This window comes from Hermetia illucens, chromosome 2 (genome assembly GCF_905115235.1).
Source record: "Hermetia illucens chromosome 2, iHerIll2.2.curated.20191125, whole genome shotgun sequence".
Lineage (NCBI taxonomy): Eukaryota > Metazoa > Arthropoda > Insecta > Diptera > Stratiomyidae > Hermetia > Hermetia illucens.
In genome coordinates, this window is record NC_051850.1 from 64,285,804 (window position 1) to 64,308,639 (window position 22,836).

The following is a 22,836-nucleotide window of genomic DNA, read 5'->3' on the forward strand; positions in this document are numbered from 1 at the left end:
GGCCATATCAGAAGTCTACTGGTTTTCCCGGAAACCATTATTTTGAATTTATATTTGAAACCACCAAAATATTAATGGATTTTGTTACAATCATTTCTGAAATTGACTCTCGTCATGGTTGATGGCGCACTCGCGCTTATAAATTCAGCAAAAAACGACAAGTTTTCCGGAAGTCGGCCAACAAACTAAAGCCAAGCGTTTGTTCCGGAAATAAAGCAACCGCGGCGGTTTTGCCAATCAGGTCGAGACATATTCGGTGTAACGGTCAAGTGGCTATTGTATAACAATTAACAATTCGCAAACGCATTCTAATTGCCCAATGCAAGCAACCATTTTTTGCTGATTCCTTGTATAATGTTGTAAATGCGCATCGAGCAATGCAAGAAACACTCACTGACGACTCGAAAGTGTGTGATTTGATCCGTGAACATGTCGCTAAACTCGGTGAAACCGGTAGAGACACTTTTCGGCCGAGATACACCTGAGGAACGACAAGAAAAGATACCAAATACTTTACGTAAGCCTAGAGCTTCTGCTTTGGGAACTTTTGCATTTGCATTAGATAAGTAGCTCGTTTGCTGCAGACCAGGCACTCCGAATATGCATGTTCCTCGATGCACGAGCCTAAAGTGGTTATGGACTGACCCAATTTTTACGGTCAATTATCTTAACGGCCTTTATGTAAGCCTCTGTTGCCGAGTGGCATCTGAAGAAAGGTGGAAGATCAGTAAGCGAAGAACAAAGGCTGAGATGAAGACAGAATGGATCTGGGTGGGTTGTTGCTCTCTGGCCGGGGAGCCCCAAATCAATCAAGAACGTCCGATCGGAAACCTATTGATCCACACTCGAGTCACTCGTTACCCGCTGACTTAATTTCACTCTTACGGTCGTTACTCACCTCGCGCGGGCTCACCTGTTCACTTTTCCATAGACGGGGAGTGCACTCTACTTGGGGCTCCCCAGTTGTCTTGGCTTGGAGTTGGCTTGTTGGTAGTTTGCTCGTTGGGAGCTCTGGAAAACCATCGCGAAATGCTTCAGTTATAAATGGAGTCTGGCCGCGGTGCAGTGCGGAATCTTCGGTCGCGGACTTGTTCTCAACGTGGTTTATGATACCTTGCGCGGATCAGCGACGCATAGAGTACCTAAGTGAATGCCCTGGTACAGTTCTAAGATGTCTTTATCTCGTTATGACTGAGTGATTCCGCGCAACGCCTGGTTAGCACCGCCAGCGGATTTGGAGCAATCTGTGTCGTCGATTGTATCATTTACTCGTCAAGTGGTTCAAGAAGTGTTACAGAATGGATAGTTCAGTGAGGAGCTGCTAACGGCGCGGAGCTCCGACGAGTGTGAGAGAAAGCAGCTGTGACGAGCCTCTCGAGTGACCGCGGAGTATCGGATCGCCGCCCGTTAAATATTTTAATTGCCAGAGCACATATACATATATTATGAATGGTTAAATTTCTCCGGCCGTGAACGAAAACGAAATGACCAGATTTCGGCGAATTCTGCAGACGGACGCCTTTCTTCGGATAGTCTTGACCTTTATCTTGACCGTCTTCTTGGCGGCATCCGGATACCATGTGCGTGCGGCCAACGACCGGTTTTCTTCAGCTGACAAAAAGCTAGGTGGGTATAAATCTTCGAAATGGAGCACAAACCGCTACTCGCATCTGCCACTCTTCTATTATATTTACCTTTCAGTATTTGGCGAAGAAATTGTCGCCCGTAATTACTCAGGTGCGGTTCGCAGTTTTACCGCCGTAATGACGATCATGATCGGAAAATTAAACAATGCGCGCAATGCGATAGTAGTAAATGGTTTTGTGTTGTTTTTTGCTGCTTTAATGATAGTTACGTAGTTATGCGCGGTCCCAATGTGCGTTTGGCGACGGCGCAACCGTGGCAATGGTTTTTGGTGGCCAATTTTGAAAATGAAAGTAAATGAAGTGCGCGCAGGTATGATGACATAGCGGGAAAGAAGTAATTGGAATTGCTCAAATGAAAGACCATTCATTCAGTAATGATTGTACTTAGTGTTGTACAAAGAGACAAGTCAAATGCCGCTCCGGGACAGGCGAGATCTGCTGGGGTGGCTTACTGCCTTGGGGTGAAGCCAACGAAAATTAGGCAGATGAGGAAAGACCATTGACTATTCAGAATGTGTTTGATTGATTCACTTGAAAGGTGCCTGATTCCACGATTGCTTACATAATTCGCTTGTTTTGTGCAAGAAAATCATCATTTGTTTACGTAAAGAGATGAGTCGATATTTGGAGATTGCCGCAGTGCGAAATTGAGGGCAAGCGAAGCTGGTTAAAGGTCTTTGACCAGCATCTTTATTAGTATATACGCCAATATACGCACTCATTTTCACTTATTACATTATTTGATCAGACTAAGCGATTAAAGTTGTTGATCAGATCTACTTTGAATCTTTCCATTTTTGGATTTTCCTGTATTTGTACTTGCTTGTGTGTGTTTTTTCCATTGACTTTGGTGGTATCAGGCCATAGTTATATGCACCGAAAATAATGTCACTAGGAAATTGAATGAAAAACAATTTATTGACATGAAGCAATAAAAGAAAAGTAACGCAGAGAAAGGAATTGATGGAAAATGATGGAAAACTTGACCCTGACATTGGCTCTTTCGAGGAAAATCGATTTGCCAAAGTAATTTCATAAAGACAGGACAACATGGATTTAATAATCGATATGCGTGTCCTGCGCTACCTAAAATTGAAAATCAATTTAACTATTCTAAATGCTAACATGGGAGCAGTTTTATAAATAAACTTCTCTGAATCGAATTTATTTTATTTCTAAGGCTTTGTGTAAATAAAACATAAATTATGGGGACCCCTCCGTATGGTATCTAAACTCTAACATACTCTCCATTCCCATGCTCAGATAAAGTTAATAAGTTAATTATAATACATTACTAGATTTTATAAATTTACTGGAAGCAAAAAAAACAATGCCCTCGTTGCCCCGGGTTTGAATATCGATCATCATGGATACTTGTATTCCTTTTTGTTCTTGCGGCTGTAGACTCATTTGCACAGTATTAATAGTGATAGTGATACTATACTCTACTAAGAAGGAACAGTAGATAACATAGGTCATAAGGTAGAGCACAATATATATAAATTCGGAGGGAATCCTGGCATTAGTAAAAAGTTATAGTATGTCAAAGCTGCCTCTTTCAACATAATCATGAATCATGAATCAAAATATGTAGATTTCAATGATAATGATTTGCTTGTCAAAAATTTACATAACACTCGCCGAATTCATCGAGAATTTTACACTTTTTAAGATTGTGTGTGAAACAAAACCTTATTAGAATCGAGGCGATGTCTGTCTGTCCGTCTGTCTACCGGTCTTTTTTTTTTAAAGGAGATGAAAATCTTCAAAAGACTCTGGCCTGGGCACGCCAGAGTGTGGGATTTTTACCCACTAAAACCACCCCCAACTCCCTCCCCCTTTCTCACTTCTTCTGCTTTTCGCAGTTTCTCCTGGATTATTGCGATCATGGAATTGATCGCATCCTAGTCTTCCTGGCAAGCTACCATTCTCCGGACAACTTTTTTCAGTAATAGCACTTCATCTAGAGTCCCCTCTAGATTCCTTCCTTCTTCCACGAACCTAGGACATTGGAAGAATACATGCGCTGGATCCTCTGGGACCCCGTCGCAGTTTGGACAATTATGTCTGGTGTCCAATTTAAACCTGTACAGGTATTAACGGTATCCTCCATGGCCGGTGAAAAACTGGGTGAGATAATAATTGATCTCCCCATGCTTTCTCTCCAGCCACTCCCTGATGGAAGGGATCAATCTGTAAGTCCAACGACCCTTTTCTGACTGGTCCTATCGCTGTTGCCATCCGCTTATGGATCTCTCTCTTTCGGTTTTTTTCACCTGCGATAAGGGAGAGATGGACCTGGTGTTATAAATGTTCATCATTTCGGTTGCCAGGATGTCAATTGGCATCATTCCCGAGATGACGAACACTGCATCGTCTGAGACGGTCCTAAAGGCAGACCTGTTCTTCTGTAAATCGTACTCAGTTTATATGCATTGCCTAAAACCTGCAGCGCGTTTCCCCAAACTGGGACTGCATACAGCATGATATAACTCACCACCCTGGCTATGAGCAGCCTGCAAGTATGCCGCGGTCCTCCTACATTCGGCATCATTCTTGCCAGAGCCATACTCGTGGTGGATGCTTTTTTTGCAAATATGCTCTATGTGCTACTTAAAATCAAGTTTTCTGTCTATCATCACCCCCAAGTATTTGGTGGCCGGATTGGAAGTGATGATACGATTCCCGATTCTAATGCAGGCGTAATTTCTTTTCCGGCGCTTAGTGATGAGGGCCGCTTCCGTCTTTTCCTCAGCGAGTGCCAGTCCAGCACTCTCTAGCCAAGCCTTAACAACACTAATTGCTTCGCTTGAGTACAACTCAGCATCCTCGAGATGCTTTGCGACCACAACCAGTGCTATGTCATCGGCGTAACACACCACCGTGGCCTCCTCCGGAACCGGAAGGTTAAGCACATCATTGTACATGATTACTTGATCGAAGATCGGTGACCTTGTGCTTTGGTGTCACTTGGGTCGCCTGTGACACTATTGGGGCTGGAATGTCCGGTTTTTCTTAGGCTTTCTTACTTTTCCTGGGACCTACTATAAAGCACCCTGATGGCTCTCACCATGTTCTTAATGGCTTGGTGCACGTTGTGCTTGTCCTTGATTTTAATACCAAGCTGCATGAAAGGTAGTTCTTTTGGCTCAGGGCTCTGTTCTCGGTGAGTCTTGGCCAGATTACTCCTTTTACTGACTTCTTCGCTTTTTTCAATTACTGAGTTCCCAGGCACTTTCTCTTTTGCAGGCTTTGGTATTGGAGGCGATCGCAAAATTGATGAGCTTCTCCTGAATGGATCTATTTCCTGCTGCTGGATTACCTCTTGATCAAATCGGATGGGTGTCGAAATCGCCTTTTTTGGCCAGCTATCTACTTTTAGCCCATCATAATTTGACTTTGCAATTGCAATTTGTTTAACCACCTCCTTCTCCAAATCTAAAACACTTGTAGTATTAGATGCAACGGTGGCCAAGTTGTCCACCACCGAGGCACTGCGGTCGAGGGATATCGACGGCTGGCAGCCCGCTTGCTCACTTCTAAAAGCCGCCGGTACTGGGGTTCCGAGCCCCTGCACCGTAACTTTACTCCTTCTCAATTCGTCCATCTTGGTTTTATTTTCTGGGTGTCCTTCCCATTGCTACTTTGGTCCACACACCAGAGATAAGCAAACACTGGCCCATGCACAGTCAGAAAAGAAAAGTGCATGAACACATATTTACACATCAATAGGTATGCCCTAATCTGCCAGCTGGGATCGCGCCTGATGGGAGATCTGGCCACTCCTCACAAGTCTGTCTGTCTGCCTGTCACACCCGATTTATTCGGAAACGGCTGGACCGATTGCCACGAAAATTGGTAGGAGCATGTGATCTGGTGTTCCCTTTACATGCAGTAAGTGGCGCCATTTTGTGTTAAGTTTAAGGGGGGGCTCCTCATACATGTGAATGGAGGGTGCAACTTTTTTTTCACAGAATGTGGCCATGTGGGGTATCAAATGAAAGTTCTCAATTAGTATTGTTTCCATATTTGTGAGGGCTCAAAATATGACACCCAAAAAGTGTAACAGGTCTCGTTCTCAGAACCTATCCAACCGAAACATCTGAAAAAAATCACAGTGGTGCATCTTTACGAAATCTAGGCCTCAAAATATATCCGGTTCCGATATCTATACAAATAAAGTTAATTATAGTATATTTCCACATTTTAGAAATTTACCTGCCAACCCCCCTTATTTTCATCCCAGAAGTACAAAATTTAGCATGGGTGTAAGGGATAATATAGTGCACAATTTGGTTTGAAGAAAATGCAGCTATTATTAACAAAGTTATAGGGGGTGAAACTTTTTTGTGAATTTCGTGCACTCTACAACCTGCATGACGTCACGATCAAATATCAATTCTTCAATACCTCAACGAAATGAGTTCTTATGAATTGGGTCGCAAAGAATTATTTTGTTTTAGTTTTTTAGTCATTTGTATATGAATATCAATTCCCCAACTAGACATGTGTGTATGTAGGTATTATAGTATGTGCGTGCTAATGAACTTTGCCGGTAGTGTCTAATTCATATAGATATATTTGTACATTAAACCAGTGGTATTCAATATAGGTTCTTCATATGTACATATGTATGCTTTTACGCACGAAGTAAATCGGAAATATGGGTACGATCAATTTGTATGTGTGTATATATGTGTACAGTATTGGGAAATGTTTATTTAGAGTGAGGATAATATCTATGGCTGTAATATACGTGTCTCGTAGTTTGGAAAAATATGAAGGAATATGTTGGATTTGTAGCTATATACGGATAGAAAAATGTTTGTTGAAATTTCTTATATAAGATGAACACAAGACCTTTATACCCGAAGCGCGAGGTTCCGGTATTCCGACTTATTTCCATGTAGTCGTAGAGGGACAATAGGTTGTACGAAAAGGTTTTCCTAGGAACTTCATTTGTACTAGATCTGTGCCTGAGTGTCTGGGAAACGGGAGAGGCTGAGCCCCTAAACACTCAGACCGTAATAGACCAATAAACTGGACGCCGTCGCCTACCGAAATATTTCTGTTCACAAACCGGTGGCTTTCTGTTAATGGATGGATTAAAATTTCAACGGTGCGTCGAAAATGGGGACAATCGCATGGATAATATTCTGGTTATCGTTACAGATTGCGATTCTCCTGTCGTTCTCGTTCTGCAATCCCTGGGTTGCCGCTCTTAGTATTATCTACACTTTAGCCTGAAAGACCGTTGTATACATGTTTGTTCCAAAAAAGCTTCTTATCTAGAATAATTTCCAGATATTCCACTTCTTCGGAAAGTTCACTGGTTGTCCTCTTATCTTTGTAAAATAAAGATCTTTCAGTTTTCTCCATTTTGTGAATGATACGATTATAGTTTTATTTGGATTTACTGAAGTTCCATCCTGAAATACGTCAATAGTTAAATAATTAATAAGTATGTGTGTCAAATTTGAAGTGAATTGGTCCAAGTGTTTCTTTTTTAATTTTTACATCGCCCACCAAAAAACACGTTTTGAGAAAAATGCATTTAAAGTTGATGAATATGTATTAGCCACACCTTGACGAGAGGTGAACATTTCTGACTCGTCCTGCAATTTTTATGCATGATGATGATGAATACGAATATGAATAATGATGAACACTATTATAAGTGATAAACATTGTAAAACACATGTTATTCACATACATATAGTACCATAACAAGACGCTTGTACAAAGTATAACATATATTACCGAAAACAGATACTCCTGAGTTACTATTCTATCAAAATATGTATAAAAAATCGAAAAAAAATTTCTCCAACAGTAGGCTAATTAACACCATAAGGAAGGGTAGGGTCAACGGAATCCACTATCCCCCGTTGACCGGTGAGTCAACACCATGAACGGGGCAACAACCGATATCCGGTTTAGGTCTAGGTCTATCATAGTAAAGTACTCCAGACACCCCGGTTTTGCGCCGAAGTCCGCCTATTCGATATCACTAAAGCTGTCTGGCGTCTTAACCTAAGCCATCGCTCCATCTCAGGCAGGGTCTGCCTCGTCTCCTTTTCCTACCATAGATATTGCCCTTATAGACTTTCCGGTTGGATCATCCTCATCCATACGGATTAAGTGACCCACCCACCGCAACCTGTTGAGCCCGATTTTATCCACAACCAGACGGTCGTGGTATCGCTCATAGATTTCGTCGTTATGTAGGCTACGGAATCGTCCATCCTCATGTAGGGGGCCAAAAATTCTTCGGAGGATTCTTCTCTCAAACGCGGCCAAGAGTTCGGGATTTTTTTTTTGCTAAGAACCCAAGTCTCCGAGGAATCCATAAGGACTGGCAAGATCATAGTCTTGGAAAGTAAGAGCTTTCACCCTATGGTGAGACGTTTCGAGCGAAACAGTTTTTGTAAGCTGAAATAGGCTCTGTTGGCAACCAACAACCGTGCGCGGATTTTATCGCCGTAACTGTTATCGGTTGTGATTTTTGGCCCTAGACAGGAGATATTTTTAAGGGTCGCAAAGTTTTAGTCTCCTATTTTTATTGTTTTCCTTTGACCAGTGCGATTCGATGTTGTTCGTTCTTTTTTTTTTGGTGCTGACGTAGTCACCATATACTTTGTCTGCCTTCATTAATGTGCAGCCCGAGACCTCGCGTCGCCTGCTCTTTCTGGATGAAGGTAGACTGTACATCTTGGATGGTTCTTCCTATTATGTCAATATTGTCAGCATAGGCCAGTAGTTGGGTTCTCCAGGGTGAGGTTAAAAAGGACACATGACAGGGCATCCCCTTGTCTTAGACCATTGTTAATGTCGAATGACCTCATACATTGGCCAGGGTAAGTCTGGTCAGTCTTATCAATTTCGTCGGGATACCGAATTCTCTTACGGGTGTGTATGGCTGTGTCGTCATAGGCGGTTTTAAAATCGATGAAAAAGAGAAAATTTGATCTGTTGCTGATTTTCCTGAAGTGAAGCCCCTTTGGTATGTGCCAATAATGTTCTGGGCGTGTGGGGCTATCCGGTCTAGCAAGATAGCGGAGAATATCTTATAGATGGTACCCCATCCCCATTCTGTCGGAAATCAGATTTCCCTCTTTGGCTCGGCAGGATGAGCATCGAAGTGTATAAGGCTTCATCCTGCTGACTGGTTGGTAACACTTGCGCGCCTAGTGTGGTCGCCCCTTGTACTTTTCGAGTGCACAGCCTTGTTGGTTCTCCCAGGCTTCCTTTTTCCGTCTGTGAAGTCGCCTCGCTCGGCGAAGTTCGTGATAAGTGTCCGCGCAGGCCCGCGTTCCTTGAGAATACAACATTACTCGATATACAGCATTCTTCCGTTCCGTTGCTAGCTTACATTCCACGTCAAATCAGCCGTTCCGACTTTTCTTACGGTTGGGGCCAAGTATGTTTGTGGCCGTATCAATGATAACGTTCTTCAGGTGCTTGTGAAGATCATTTGTTGATGCTTCATCTCCAGGTCCTCTGTTGACTGCGGTTATTGCGGCATCCATTTTCCCCTTATAGGTTTTGCGGAGGGCTTACTGGATGGCCACTATAATATATGGTGGTTCCCCAGGAAACCAGTCTCCTACAACGCTGTTACATCAGCTGCTTGGCAGCTCCATCACTGTACAGGGAACGCAGGTTTCATGAGAAAATGCCCAAATCGTTATTCCAAGAAGAAAATACAGAAAATGAAACCCACGTTGAGTAATCGAATCTAAAAATTAGGGTAGTTTTCATGTCTCTTTCTAAAGATCGAGGTATGTATGATTGTTAGAAGCTAGTGGAACGTTATGTTTTCATCAAATATTAATATTGTTGGATCCTTCCTTCAAATATTTGAAGCCTTTTGAACCATCGAGTTTTGGACTTTCGCTACAGGTCCTTTGCGAAATTGTTAGGATGAGTTGTTAGTTTACACGTGTATTCGTTGGTGTAGGCTCCAATCTTATGCAAGAGTTTGGGTATCTGAAAATTTCTGTGAAGCCAAGGCGCCCCTTTAATTGAATGGAGAATTCTAGATTGCGTGCGTTGCAATAGCTCTATATTAGAGATTCTTACAAGATCTCATAACTGGACTCTTATTGTCCAGATAGGCTTTATGACTGTCTTGTGCAAAAGGACTTTGTACTCCAATTTAAGCATAGAGCGCTTCTTTAAAAGCCAGTGTAGACTTCTTGCTTTAATGGTGATCTATTGCTTCTTGGTTCACTGGTGGTAGTGAAATTTGTACCCTGATTTGATGTTGGATACCAGTCGACTCAGCTGTGAATGAGTAACTGAGTCAAATCAGGATAATAATCTCGGGCGAGCGCAATGTTGACCACATTGCCTCCTATAGGGTATTGTAATTCTGCAGTGCACCTTACGATCTTAAATGAAGTTCTCTGAAACGGTTCAAGGCCCTGATCCAATTGGATCGCTGTCCCAACGATTATTATTTTTATTTTCCACGTAAGCTGTCTGTCCAGATACAAGCCCAGGTATTTGACACCATTAGATTGGGTAATTGGGGTTCCATTTAAGTTGATTGTTGACAGGTTTCACGACGGACCGTGAATGTTTTATATTTCGACTTACTGACTTTGATCTTTCAGGTAGACCGCTATTCGTCGGTCCGATTTGAATGCCGCTGTAGGACTCAGGATACTAATCGAGATTCGGGCAGAAACGAAGTATCATTCGCGAAAGTTGATAAGACTATATTACTTCCAACTGGCCTGTCTGATATGTAGATGTTGTGGCCAGGCGTGGTTAAACTTTTGTACCGAATTCTAAACTTTCGCCCACTAAGATAGGATTCAAGAATCTTGTGAACATGAGTGGGAAGCAGTTTCTTAATTATGTAAACCAGACCTTCTTGCCATAATCTATCAAATGCCTATGTTACGTCCAAGAACATCGCAGAACAATACTTCCTCTCCTCTAATGCTAGGCTAATTTCTGCGGCAATTCGATGAACTTGCACCGTTGTGTTATGCCTTTTGGAGAAGTCAAATTGGTGTTGGGAAACTATCTTTTCGTCGGTAAATAAAGGTGACAGTTTTGCCAGGATGAGGTTTCTGAAAAGCTTTGACACAGTGGATAGAAAATTATTCGGCCGATAAGAGCTTGCTAACGTTAAATGCTTGGCAGTCTTAGGGATCATTGTAACCAGAGATGCTCCGTGGGGAGTAACCTAGTTGAATAATCCTATTAAATGTGTGATATTTGATTTAATGTTGTCAAGCCTAGGAGCTTTCTTTGGGTTAACTTTCTGCAGTACTCATTCTTATGCATAAACTGCTTACTGGCATAGTAGCTTGGCCAAAAGTGGATCACCGCCTGAGAAATTTGGTTGAAAAACATCTTGCAAATAAGTCACAAACATTGCTCCTTAATCGGCATCGCTCCCCGCCCAGTTTCCATCAGCAAGCCTTAATGGTGGCTCAGTCTGTACAAGTCGCTTCAGCTGCTAGTTATCCTCCTCCTCGTCGTTGCTGTAATAGGGAATGAAGTGAAGTGCTGGAAGTCACTTTCTGTTTCTACTTTCAGAGCATTTCTTAGTTTCTTGATCGCTTTTGTGAGCTGCAGTTTCGGGATCGATGTCCCTGTCTCTCCCGTCTTAAATTTCGTTTACTCCTTATCAGCTGTTGGATTTCTGCCGACGATATTTTGCTGAACCCAGCACTACTGTTCAGCGATGGAGAAGAGTGTCGAAGTGCTGCGACGATGCTTTAGTTGAATTACTCAACAGCATTGTCGATGTCGTGGCAAGTTTACGGTGGAACTCTGACGTGGAGATGAGCGCTGATGTATTTCTTGTACTTCAACCAGTTTGTCGATAAGATTAGGGGTTTTGTACAGGTTAGTGGGCCAATTCGTAGGCTGTCCTGAAGAAATAACGTCAAGTTCTTTGGACCTTTCGATTCTTCTTGATCCCCAGTGGCAGTACTTGGCATTATAGTCCTCGGTCGCGAAAAATTTCTTCCCAAGGCAGTAAACTTTTGTGCCGTAATTTTAAACCTTGGAGAACAATATACAGCCGAAAAGACGATTCCGTCATTAGATTCGGTTAGGCAGATAGATGAGCATGAAGAGTGAACTGTAACCCAGCATTTAATTAGAATACCAGTTCCGCTGTTAGCATTGTGGTGTGGGTGCTTTGTAACGTGGAATGTGTTTTTTTGCATCTGGAAGTGGTTCTTTTGTGTAAGATGCGGTTCGGAGATCAGCAAAATGTCCATAGAATTGTCAATCGAACATGCACAGCAGTTTGCGTTGACTGATGTCATTTGCATTCTAATGACAGATTTACAACTCTTTCATTTGTTACCGATTAGGGCTTGTAGAATTTATGATTGTTTACGCATCATCTCCTGGAACATCGCTTGGACTAATGCCATGAATTGTGCCGTAGTTTGCATCAACGTGACGAGTAGTCTTTCTAAACTTTGCGAATTTCAGTTTTTGAAAATTGCACTTCAGAATTAGAATATGACTGTGCGAGTTTTTCCCTCGCCAGTTTCTACCCCCATATACCCTACATAAGGACCTTCAGGCTCGTTTGGGCCTGTGTTTTTGACGCACCGTGACGATTTGCGGTGGTACGAAGCCATGAGGAAAGATCTTATGGGTTGGGTTGATTCCTCCGCACATGGTGCAGGGGCGAAGGTACCTAGTCTATATCGTATCACGAGTTGAAGGATTGGTCCGAGCAAAATTAGATGCGCTTTTATCTTCGAGCTAGAATATGCGTCCAGTTTACCAAGCTCGACAACAGCTACCTGCTAGATCTCATGCGGCACCATTGGCCGACATGCCTGACGATCGATGTAACGCTTATAACGTTCACAAACTTTACGACAGATTCCGTTCTAATAGCTTTATTAAAATATTTGAAGGTGATGAACTGGACGATAGCCGCTCGCCTTTGGGATGCCATGCATGACAGTTGAATTTCATCTCAGCGGATCGTGTCTATACCATTATTGCATCCTTGGACTCGGTTTTTGATAGCACACGTCTCTGCGCATGAACCCGTTCTTTTTCTGTGCAAAAGCATTGGTCAACTCAGTCCTACACGACTAAAGTACTCTTTGAGTTTGTTGGTGTATTCCGTAAAATGTTACGGATAAACTTTCCCAAGGAAAGCACGAACAAGTGGCTCAGACAGTACTGCTTCTCCTTCAACGATGCTCGGGAGGGTGCGTGACTGACCCTGAAGAGGGCTTCTAAGTTTTCATCGTTTAAAAAGTGCTTTTTCTGGCTTTCTGAAAAGGAGCGTAATGTTGAAAGGTTGAAACAACTTGGTGTCCAGAATAACTTCAACACCTCCTAGACGCTGTTAGGAGGCAAAGCAGGAGAAAGAGCCGATAGGCCGGGAAATTTCCTCACTATCGACGTTCCTGAATCGGATATTAAGAGAGTTCGGGAACAAACGGGTTGCCGGCTATACTACGAGCTTGGGACTGTTACATTACAAATATCGGCTCCTAAAACTAGCGTAGGGGGCGTGGTACCCGCGGCATTTTCATCTTAATCGTAGATGAGCTGCTATATTTTTCAAATGCAGCATTGTAAAGCGGTGACTGCACTTATCAGTCGTTGAATGCGTGGTGGTTTCAAAAGACCTCTAAGCTGTCTTGATTAACGACCTATGTGATGGCGACACCACAACGATCAAATTGATAATAAGAAGTCAACAGGGAGATAAGGAGATCCTATGGCACTCTGTTTATTTCCCTGATCACGTAGACGAAGTTCCCAGTAGAACATTCATCAGAACTAACTAACATTCCATTCCATGGGAATAATAGCAGGATGTGATGTTAACGTCCACCATGTAAGTTTGGAACGGTCAAACATCAACACGAAAAATTTGAGACTATTGGATTATCTGGTAGGAACCGAATTGCAGATCTTCAATTTGGGTAATGAATCCACTTTCTTCAACGTAGTCAAGAAAGGGTTTACGACATCACGGTGGCATCCCCTAACATTGCGGCTTTTGTCGGAGTGTGGGGAGTATCAAACGATATCACGCTCTCGGAACACAGGTGCATTAATTTCGTACTGGGCATGGATCCAGCTCCTTCCACTCCATTTTGAAATCCAGGTAAAACACATTGCGCGACGTGCAGAACAGAACTGCGCGCCCGAGTTACAAACCTAGGAGGCGCATTAAATCCGTTGCTGGAATTGCGAAAACAACCTAGATGATCACTACTAGCGTTGAAGAGTGCCCCTCAAGCGAGCTCAAGAAGCTCAAAAATCTCTAAAGAAGAGCATAAGGTAGGCTAAATGATTATCGTAGAGACGCTTTTGTGAGGAGACCAACTCTCTTGAGAAAATCTTAAAACTGAAGCGAATCCTTGTCAAAGAACATAGCTGGCAGTTGGGTTATCTATGTGTACAGAGTGGGAGATACACAGAAAACGATGAAGAAACGGCAAACTCAGAAATTCTATGGGAAACATCGGGTGGCTCTGATGCCCGTCGATCATGTAGTTTCCAGATTCGTCTTTCAAAAGACATACTCTGCCGTAATCACCAAAAGAGAAGAATGCTTGATAAATCTTCACCGACGGGTTAGCCATGGAAGACGGAGTTCACCGAGGTTTCACAATGGTGGGACCAGAACCTGCTTTTAGTATCCGGGCATCTATTGTCAAGACTACTCTGAAGGGGAAATGGCAAGGATTCACGCCGCCAATTGGAAAAATTTTACCTTCTACCGGCAGGCAAAAATCTTTGCGAAGGAACCCGGGGCCGATGAAGAGACGTCAATGTGTGAGTGTATGTGTGTGTGGTGGGGGAGAAGCTACAACTTCTGAGCACTCAGGCCGTGTTGGCCCATTGTACTCGCCCGTCTAACCAAATATTCCGGATTCGTTAACGTATCACAGGATTTTCGTTAGTGGATGGAGCCCCCTTCCTGTTTTTATTCGAGAGGTAAACTCCGGCTGCAGAACCTCTTCTGTTTTTGAGCTATCGGCGTAGAAGACTTTCGTATATCCTGCCACGCATTCCTCTGGGACTTCTCAGTTCTCTCAATGCTTCAGGGTAAGTTCATATCTTCTACCAAACAGATGTATGGGGACATGAGAATCGGAAAGCATTGCAAGAACTGGATTCAGTCCTCCGAGTAACTCTTCCAATGCTCTGTGCCCCCACATCCATTGTTTCCAAATAGATCTAATCGAATTAGTCTATGAGCTGTTCTCATTGCAGTACCTTGAATAAATATATCCAGGGGCCGCAAATGGAGTAGTGCATTCAGAGCTACCCGGGAGGTCGCGCTCATGGCGCCAGTGATACCCAGATACACAGTTCTTTGCAGTGCGGCTAGTTTATGGTGAAAAACTTCTTGTTTCACCTTAACCCACCACACTACGGATGCATATATGAACATGGGCCTAATGATGACAACGTATATCCACATTACCACATGAGGCCTGAGTTCCCATATCGAGGCATCGAGGCAAAGGTTCGTCTGCACAGCTCATAAACTGTGAGAGCTCGTCTTATCTTTACATCTACATGTTTGTTCCAAAGAAGTTTTTATCTAGAGTGGCTCCCAGGTATTTTACTTCTTCGGAGAGTTGAAGGGTAGTACCCCTCATCTCAGGGAGGCAAATTCCACCCTGTTTTCCCCTTTTTATGAATATTGTGGTTTTATTTGCATTAACTGAAAGTCCATGTCTGAGGCACCAACTGTCTATCAAATCAACGGCACGTTGTATATCCCTACACACCGTTCCAATATTCCGATCAACAGCAAGCACAGCCACGTCATCAGCATAAGCTCGAGCGTGTGCTGGCAATTTTTGTAGTTCGCATAGTAGTGAGTTCTTGGGGGCAGCCCTTCGTTGCTTCTGCAGCCAGATAGCGATCGGCACCCACCTCAGTGCACAGCAATTTTTGGGTTAGCATAGAATGGATCCACTTAATTAAAGACATCATCAACACCATGCTCTCTGGCGGCATCAGAAAGTTTTTGAAAAGGTGCACAGTCAAAAGCCCTTAAATGTCTACGAACACCCCCATCGCGTACTCACCATTCAAAGTTGCATCCTCTATCTTTGTGGCCAAAGAATGAAGAGCAGACTCCCAGAACTTTCCACGCTGGTAAGCATGATGGTTTTCATTAAGTGGGTGCGACCTAACTGCGTTTCAACGAATGTGACGCTCCACCAGTCTCTCCAAACCTTTCAGCAAGAGTGAAGTCAAGCTGATCTGTCTAAAGTTCTTTGGATTAGAATAGTCATCTTTCCCACGTTTCGGTATGAAGACTACCTTAATCTTATGCCAAGAGGAAGGCACGTAGACCAGAGCAAGACATCCTCGAAAAAAATTTCTTAGAGGTCGCTCTAAGTGTTCCATATCCTCCTTTAGCATTGCCGGATTGATGACATCCATGCCAGGTGTTTTGTTCAATGGACAGTATAGCAGCTCTCACCTTTTCATGGGTAACAACCGTTTTCGCAGTGTTCCAGTTCCAGTTTCAAGAACTGTCAACTTTCCTCCTGCCACTTCTCTCACCCATTCTCCCGGCTGGTGTACTTCCAGAAGGATCTGTACTGAATCTAGTTTGGAGCACGTGAAAGTACCGTCGGGTTTTCTAAGAGGGTCCAACTTGGCCGACTCATCCCTTTTGAGGACTCTGCGCAGCCTTGAAATCTCTCTTTCACCTTCCAGTTCCTCACAGTACGGTTTAATAGAGTCTCGTTTCGAACACCTAACGAGCCTCTTACATTCACGCTGTGAGTTCCTTAAAATTTAATCAGTCTTCGTTTTTATTATTTTTGCAAGCGCGGTTCAGAAGTCGCCTGGTTGATTTCCTGAGATTTTGCAGTTCCCGGTTCCACAAAGGAACCGTTTTATCACATTGGCCTCGGGAAATAGGACAAGTCTCTTCATAGCACTCTAAAAGTGTGTAGTTCAGAGTTTTAAATTCATATTCCAGCGCTAAAGGAGTCCGGCAATGTACTTCGTATGCAGCTGCCCGGCCTCTTCAAACCCTAGACGAAGATACCTTTTTAAGGTTTTCTTCAATGAAGCGTCTGCGTAGTCTCTGTTTCTGGAGAATATTCTCAGATTTGCGAGAGGCCGTTGAATAGCGATCTCCGGAGATAGTACAATGGGCCTAAGGAAGGACTCAGTGCTTGGGCTTGCGGCGCCCCACTAACTAATCAACAGCCACATCGTGGGCTGAGGCCCGACTTTCAGAGGCAGCTTTCCTATTTTTCCGCTAATACGGTTCGCATGCTGCTTAAGTTAGTCTAGAAGAGCGAGAATTTAGAGAATTGTCTCTCAAACAGGTTATCTGACCTGACCTGACTGTATACTGTTGAATCTGGAAAGGAGGTGAACATGTACTGTATCTTAGGAAATCTTCAATCTGAGGATCAAGATTTTGGAATTGTTGCATGTGTATGAAGACTGTTTGGAGGATCCTCGAGTTTTCTGCTACGGCCGCGAACTTGTCCAAACCTCTATGTCCAAAATGATTAGCAAATTGGAAATTAACAATCCAGAGCTGATCTTGCTGGCACAGACTAAAGAACTTTCCTTTGTCAATAATATTGTATTACGCCATAAATAGAATTGTGTTCCCCAATTACCCCTACGGTTTTATTTTTCGTAGCATTGATCAACTGCATTTGAATGCTGTGAAGAACTTATGTATTTATTAAATCAACTGTAATTTTGCTGAGTCAGAGCTTCGCAACATCTGAAAAAATGAATACTAAATTATACTTTATATACTATGTTATATATAAAACGGAAAAAAGACTGCATCATTGCTGAGCTCACTTTTAGAGGAATAATCAGATGTTCAAAGAAAAGGAATTACCGATTCCCCTGGCCTTCTCTGTTTCCTCATTCCTTAAAAGATTATTCTAAGAATCATCTTCGTGTTAATTTTCATTTGCACTTGACTCATCGCATGTTTTTAATTAGTAACGAGCATTAACACAAAAAAACTTGGTAATTGGTTTGTTAGAAGTAAGGCGAAACTATGTATAAATGCATCAGTCATACCTTGGAAATGCAGTTTACGGAATATTCAGAGGACAAAGAAGCTGATTTCCTTTTGATTAAAGTCGCAGCTGAGTCCCCACCGTACAAAAGATTGAGGCGGAAAACCAGTTTCAGGAGAAAGGAAAAGTTATTAGTCATTTGATTGCGGATTGAGGCGAAATATAAGAAAACTAATTCTCGCTGATCTTTTTATGGAGTTCTTTCCATTTTCTATTCCAATTTAGTCTGCCAAGACGATGTAGATATTTAGAAATGAGGATGAAGAGATAGCTAATTAATTTCGGATCTTGTATCTGAAAAGAAGTGTCTCTCGTCGAATACTAGTTCCAGTCACAGCCAACTTCCATCCACAATGACGGCATTTGCATTCGGGCAACTTATTTGCAAACTGGTACTTGCAGACAAATAACACAAAACACTTGGATTTATTATCAACATAAATAAAAGTGAAAGAGGCGAATTTCTTTAGAAAGGCTCATCTAGTCATGCGTCCAACAGCTGCATCTGAGGTTTCAGCAGTTTCAATTTGGCATTCTTCCCAAATCACGATGTTTGAGTATTTCAAGATTTTGTGATAGTAAAAGTTGAAGAGCTATCTCTGCTTTGATGGATAAAAGAGGGCTTTGTGAATAATGCCATCACCTCGCGGATATCAGCCAATGCGATGCTTAGAAAGGCTTTTCTTTGGTTTGCAACCGCTTGGTGTAGAGCCCTCCCTAGTACGTAAGTGTAATGAATGAGCCATAAATTGTTAAGTACTTTTTCGTGGAGTTATAGAAATTATGTGTGCTTTATATAATCCGTAATGCAGGGATTGCATTGCACGGGCCTCTTGCGGGCACAAATCAATCTGATGGGAAAATACCCCAAGTTGCTAATTATTGTTTCGGTTTATCTTTTGAAACGTGGTAAGTGATTTTTGATGAGCACTTGATTTCGGGGCATTGTTCGGCATTATTTCATTTGATATGCTATCAAATTTTTTAAAATCCATCATCAAAATATAATAAATGCGGACGGAAGATACGATTTCTTGGGGAACCTATGAGCATTGCGCAACTACCGCTCAATTATTTCGGATTTTTCGGTACGCATTGCCAGTTAAAATCAAAATCAGTTTTATAGTGTCGAAATCTGGCAATATTACGTATCATATACTTTTGTTGGCCCATTCATTATTGATGAACATGGCCAAAATGATAGATATTACATGACGGTAAGCGACAGCTGAGCTAGAGTTTACCGGCTCAAAATTCTTTTATAACTTTCACCCTGATTATTATTCACCTATTTTCATATGTGTAAATTTATATTCACTTGTCAACTAAGCATTCAGTTGGAAAAGTTTGCAATATGGCAAATGTGATGTGTGTGTGATATTGATCTAAATTGTTATCTAAGATACGCTTTCGGTATTAAAAAGCTTGACCAATTCAAAAATAAATATACTTTTTCAGCCGATTTTGAAAGTGCTCTGTTCACATTCATTATATGTTAATAATAAAAAAAATTCTCCTTAAGGTCTCCTCACCTACCTTTTCAGGAGGTAGTTTCCGGAGTAGTGTTTCCTTAGAAGCCCTACTGAGGTGTTTTGTCCTTCTTCTTGAGGGACAATAAAAATTTGGCTTGAGTAGATTTAAGAGGGGAAACCACATTAGAATCCCTTTTTTCATATACTTTTTTGGGATATTTTTTTTAGTGGGAAGACCTGATTCGAATTCAATCAAATTGGACATTATGTTAGTCATATTCCGAACAACCTTTGAGAAAAATTTAAGACAAAAATTAAAAAAGTAATGCAATATTATTTCGCCGAAGGTCGAGACTAAAGTTTTTCAACTGCGGCACGTGTAGCGACTCCAATTTTTTTATCTGAAACCATAAAGGTTCTAATTTTACATTATTTATTTATTTTGTAAGAATCTGAACGTACGTGCAAACTTTTGTTAGAAAAAAGTATTTCAATTTTCAAAATGTTTTTCCACAAAATAAGTCGGGATACCGGAAGCTGGGCGCTTCGGGTAAAAGGTTTTGTGTTCATATTATCTGAAGAACTCCCCAAAGACATCGATATTTTGATAACTGTAAATAAATAAACGTTGCCTATTCAAATTGATCTGACGCATTTTCACGTATTTCCACTTTGCCCCGTGCATAAAGGCGTACAAATATGTAATTAAAGTAAATACCACTGGTACTACCCGCAAACTTAATTAACACATACATATACCTGTTTCAGGTAATTCATACTGGTATACAAATAACTAAAAAAAGCTAAAAAAGGAAAGTTAAAGTGTATCCATGGACCCAGCTGTTCACATAACTTCACTTTATATGATGGCGTCTTACACCTCTTAGAGTGCAATAAATTTTCGTGAAATGCAAAAGTTTCAACGCCACTAACTTTGTTAATAATATTTGGATTTGATTCTCAAAGTTATAGCTTGCATTATCCCTTATACCAATATCTTGTACTTCTAGGGTGAAATTAAGCGGAGTTTCGGGTAAATTTCAACAATATATTAATATACTATTATTAACTTTATTTGAAGAAATGTCGGAATAGGATGTATTTTGAGGTCTAGATTTCATATATGTGCACCATTGTGATTTTTTTCAGGTTTTTCGGCTGGATAGGTTCTTAGAACAAGAACTCTTTCACTTTTTAGTGCACACATTTTGAGCCCTCACTCCCATATGTTTAATCCAATATTAGAAATAAATTTCAGTTTCTAAAAGTACTAATCGATTCCTTTCATTTTATGCCCCACTGGACCATATTCTGTGAAAAAAATGCTCACCCAGCTTTCGCATGCATGGGGAGCCCCCTTTCAAACCCAACACAAAATGGTGCCACTTGCCTTATGTTAAGGGGTTCACAGACCACACCTGGGGTAGTCAAATGGTAGTATAGGTTCCGAGGCGGAAAGTGGATTAGTACCCACAATGGAGCATAAAACCTGGGAAACGCCTGCTAAATCAACACCAACAGCTCTATTACGAAACCCTATCTCCACCTCCAAGTGGTGACCGAAAAAAAAACCACAGACGGAGAAGGATGAAAGCGAGCCTCCGGTGCCTGAAAACGGGACGAATTGTACCAACTGGCCCTCTAGGTTGGGAGCTGGGTAGGGCTGACAACCCTACATGGAAAACAACTTGTTACGAAGCCACAAAAGGAGTCAAGGACTGGACTGACAACACAACGACGAACCCGGCAACATAAACGGAGTAACGATTTGCGCATTTTCTCATGGAACGTGCGCTCGCTGTACAGAGATGGAGCCACCAAGCAGTTAGCCGATATCCTGTCTCAATATAAGGCTAATGTTACAGCGTTGCAGGAGATGCGTTGGTTTCCTGGAGAAGAGTCACGACACCATATATTATAGCGCTCATCCTGTAAAATGTGCTCGGAGTAGGTTTCTTAGTCAACCAAAAAATGAAACCTGCTGTTATCGGCTTTGAAAACATAAGCGAACGGCTATGCACTCTGCGCTTGCGAGGCTGATTTAAAAATATAAGCGACATTAACGTTCACGCCCCTACAAATGAGACTGCAGAGTCAGAGAGGGATACCTTCTACGAGGCAGTAAAACGAACCCTCGAAGCCAGTCTCAGATATAATATTAAAATCATACTTGCGGATTCGACGTTCTCTCCCATAGCTTACATCAAAATATAAATGGTAACGGACTGCGGATTATTCAATCAGCAGTGTCACACGAAATGGTTGTTGGAAGTACCTGGTTTGCGCGGAAAGCGGTCCACAAACACACGTGGGCCTCTCCAGACGGGACCACTTTCATCTAAATTGACCACGTGTTAATCGCCCTTGATGAATTTGAGAACATATAGGGGGGCCAATATAGACTCGGATCATTATATAGTTGGCATGGTGTTCCGGGCTCGAATAAAAATACCACCTTAATTCCCCTCTGTCAATCAGGAGAGAGTTAACATTGAAGCCATACATAGCACAACCTTTCGCAACACCTACAAGAGGGAAACGGATGCCGCAATTGTTTAAATATGGAGGCGACCAGTTACACCAAGTGGTTCATCAACTTGTGCTCAAGGTATGGGACAGCGGCAAGCGATGGAAAAACTGTTGGAATATGGACAACAGTTGCACCATCTATTCGTCGACTTTAAGGCCGCCTATGATAGCATAGCCAGGGTGAAACTTTACACGGCTATGGGAGAATTCGGCATCCCGACGAAAATAATAAGACTGACTAGGCTGACCCTGATTAATGTGCGAGGCCAGATAAAAGCAGCAGGATCACTCTCAAGACCATTCGACATCAACAACGGTCTACGACAACGAGATGTCCTATCATGCGTCCTCTCTAACCTGGCCCTGGAGAAAGTGATCCGTGATGTTGAGATAAATGCAAGAGGTACGATCCTCTTTACGTCCACCCAACTACTGGCCTATGCTGACGATATCGACATCATGGGAGGAACCACCCGAGACGTACAAACTGCCTTCATCCAGATCGAGCAGGCGGCAATTGGTGCGAGATCTTGGGCTGCACATCAATGAAAGCAAGACAAAATATATGGTGGCAACGTCAGCACCGAAGACGAACCAACCAATAACATCAAACCGCACTGGTCAAACAGGAAGAATAAGGATAGGAGAATACAACTTTATCTAGGGCCGAAAATCACAACCGATAACAGCTACGATGATGAAATCCGCGCATGGTTGTTGTCAGCCAACAGACCCTATTTCAGCTTACAAAAACTGTTCCGCTCCAAACGTCTCACCATAGGGTCAAAGCTCTTACTGTACAAGACAATGATCTTGCCAGCCCTTATGTATTCATCGGAGACTTGGGTTCTTAGCATGAAGAATTGCGAACTCTTGGCCGCGTTCGAGAGAAGAATCCTCCGAAGAATTTTTGGCCCCCTACATGAGGATGGACGATTCCGTAGCCTACAGAATGACGAAATCTATGAGCGATACCATGACCGTCCGGTTGTGGATAAAATCCGGCTCAATAGGTTACGGTGGGCGGGTCACTTAATCCGTATGGATGACGATGATCCCACCCGGAAAGTCTATAAGGGCAATATCTATGGTAGGAAAAGAAGACGAGGCAGACCCTGCCTAAGATGGAGCGATGGCGTAGGT

The 22,836-nt window shown here is 42.4% G+C and overlaps 1 protein-coding gene across 1 annotated transcript in view; it reads left to right on the top strand.

Annotated features, from left to right (window-relative positions):
* Window positions 1-967: 967 nt before the first annotated feature.
* Window positions 968-22,836, top strand: part of LOC119648366 — a 35,804-nt gene continuing 13,935 nt past the window's right edge. Inside the window, exon 1 of the mRNA XM_038050092.1 lies at window positions 968-1,626. Coding sequence (XP_037906020.1) covers window positions 1,485-1,626 — 142 coding nt within the window. The 5' untranslated portion in view covers window positions 968-1,484. The remainder of the gene's footprint in view (window positions 1,627-22,836) is intronic.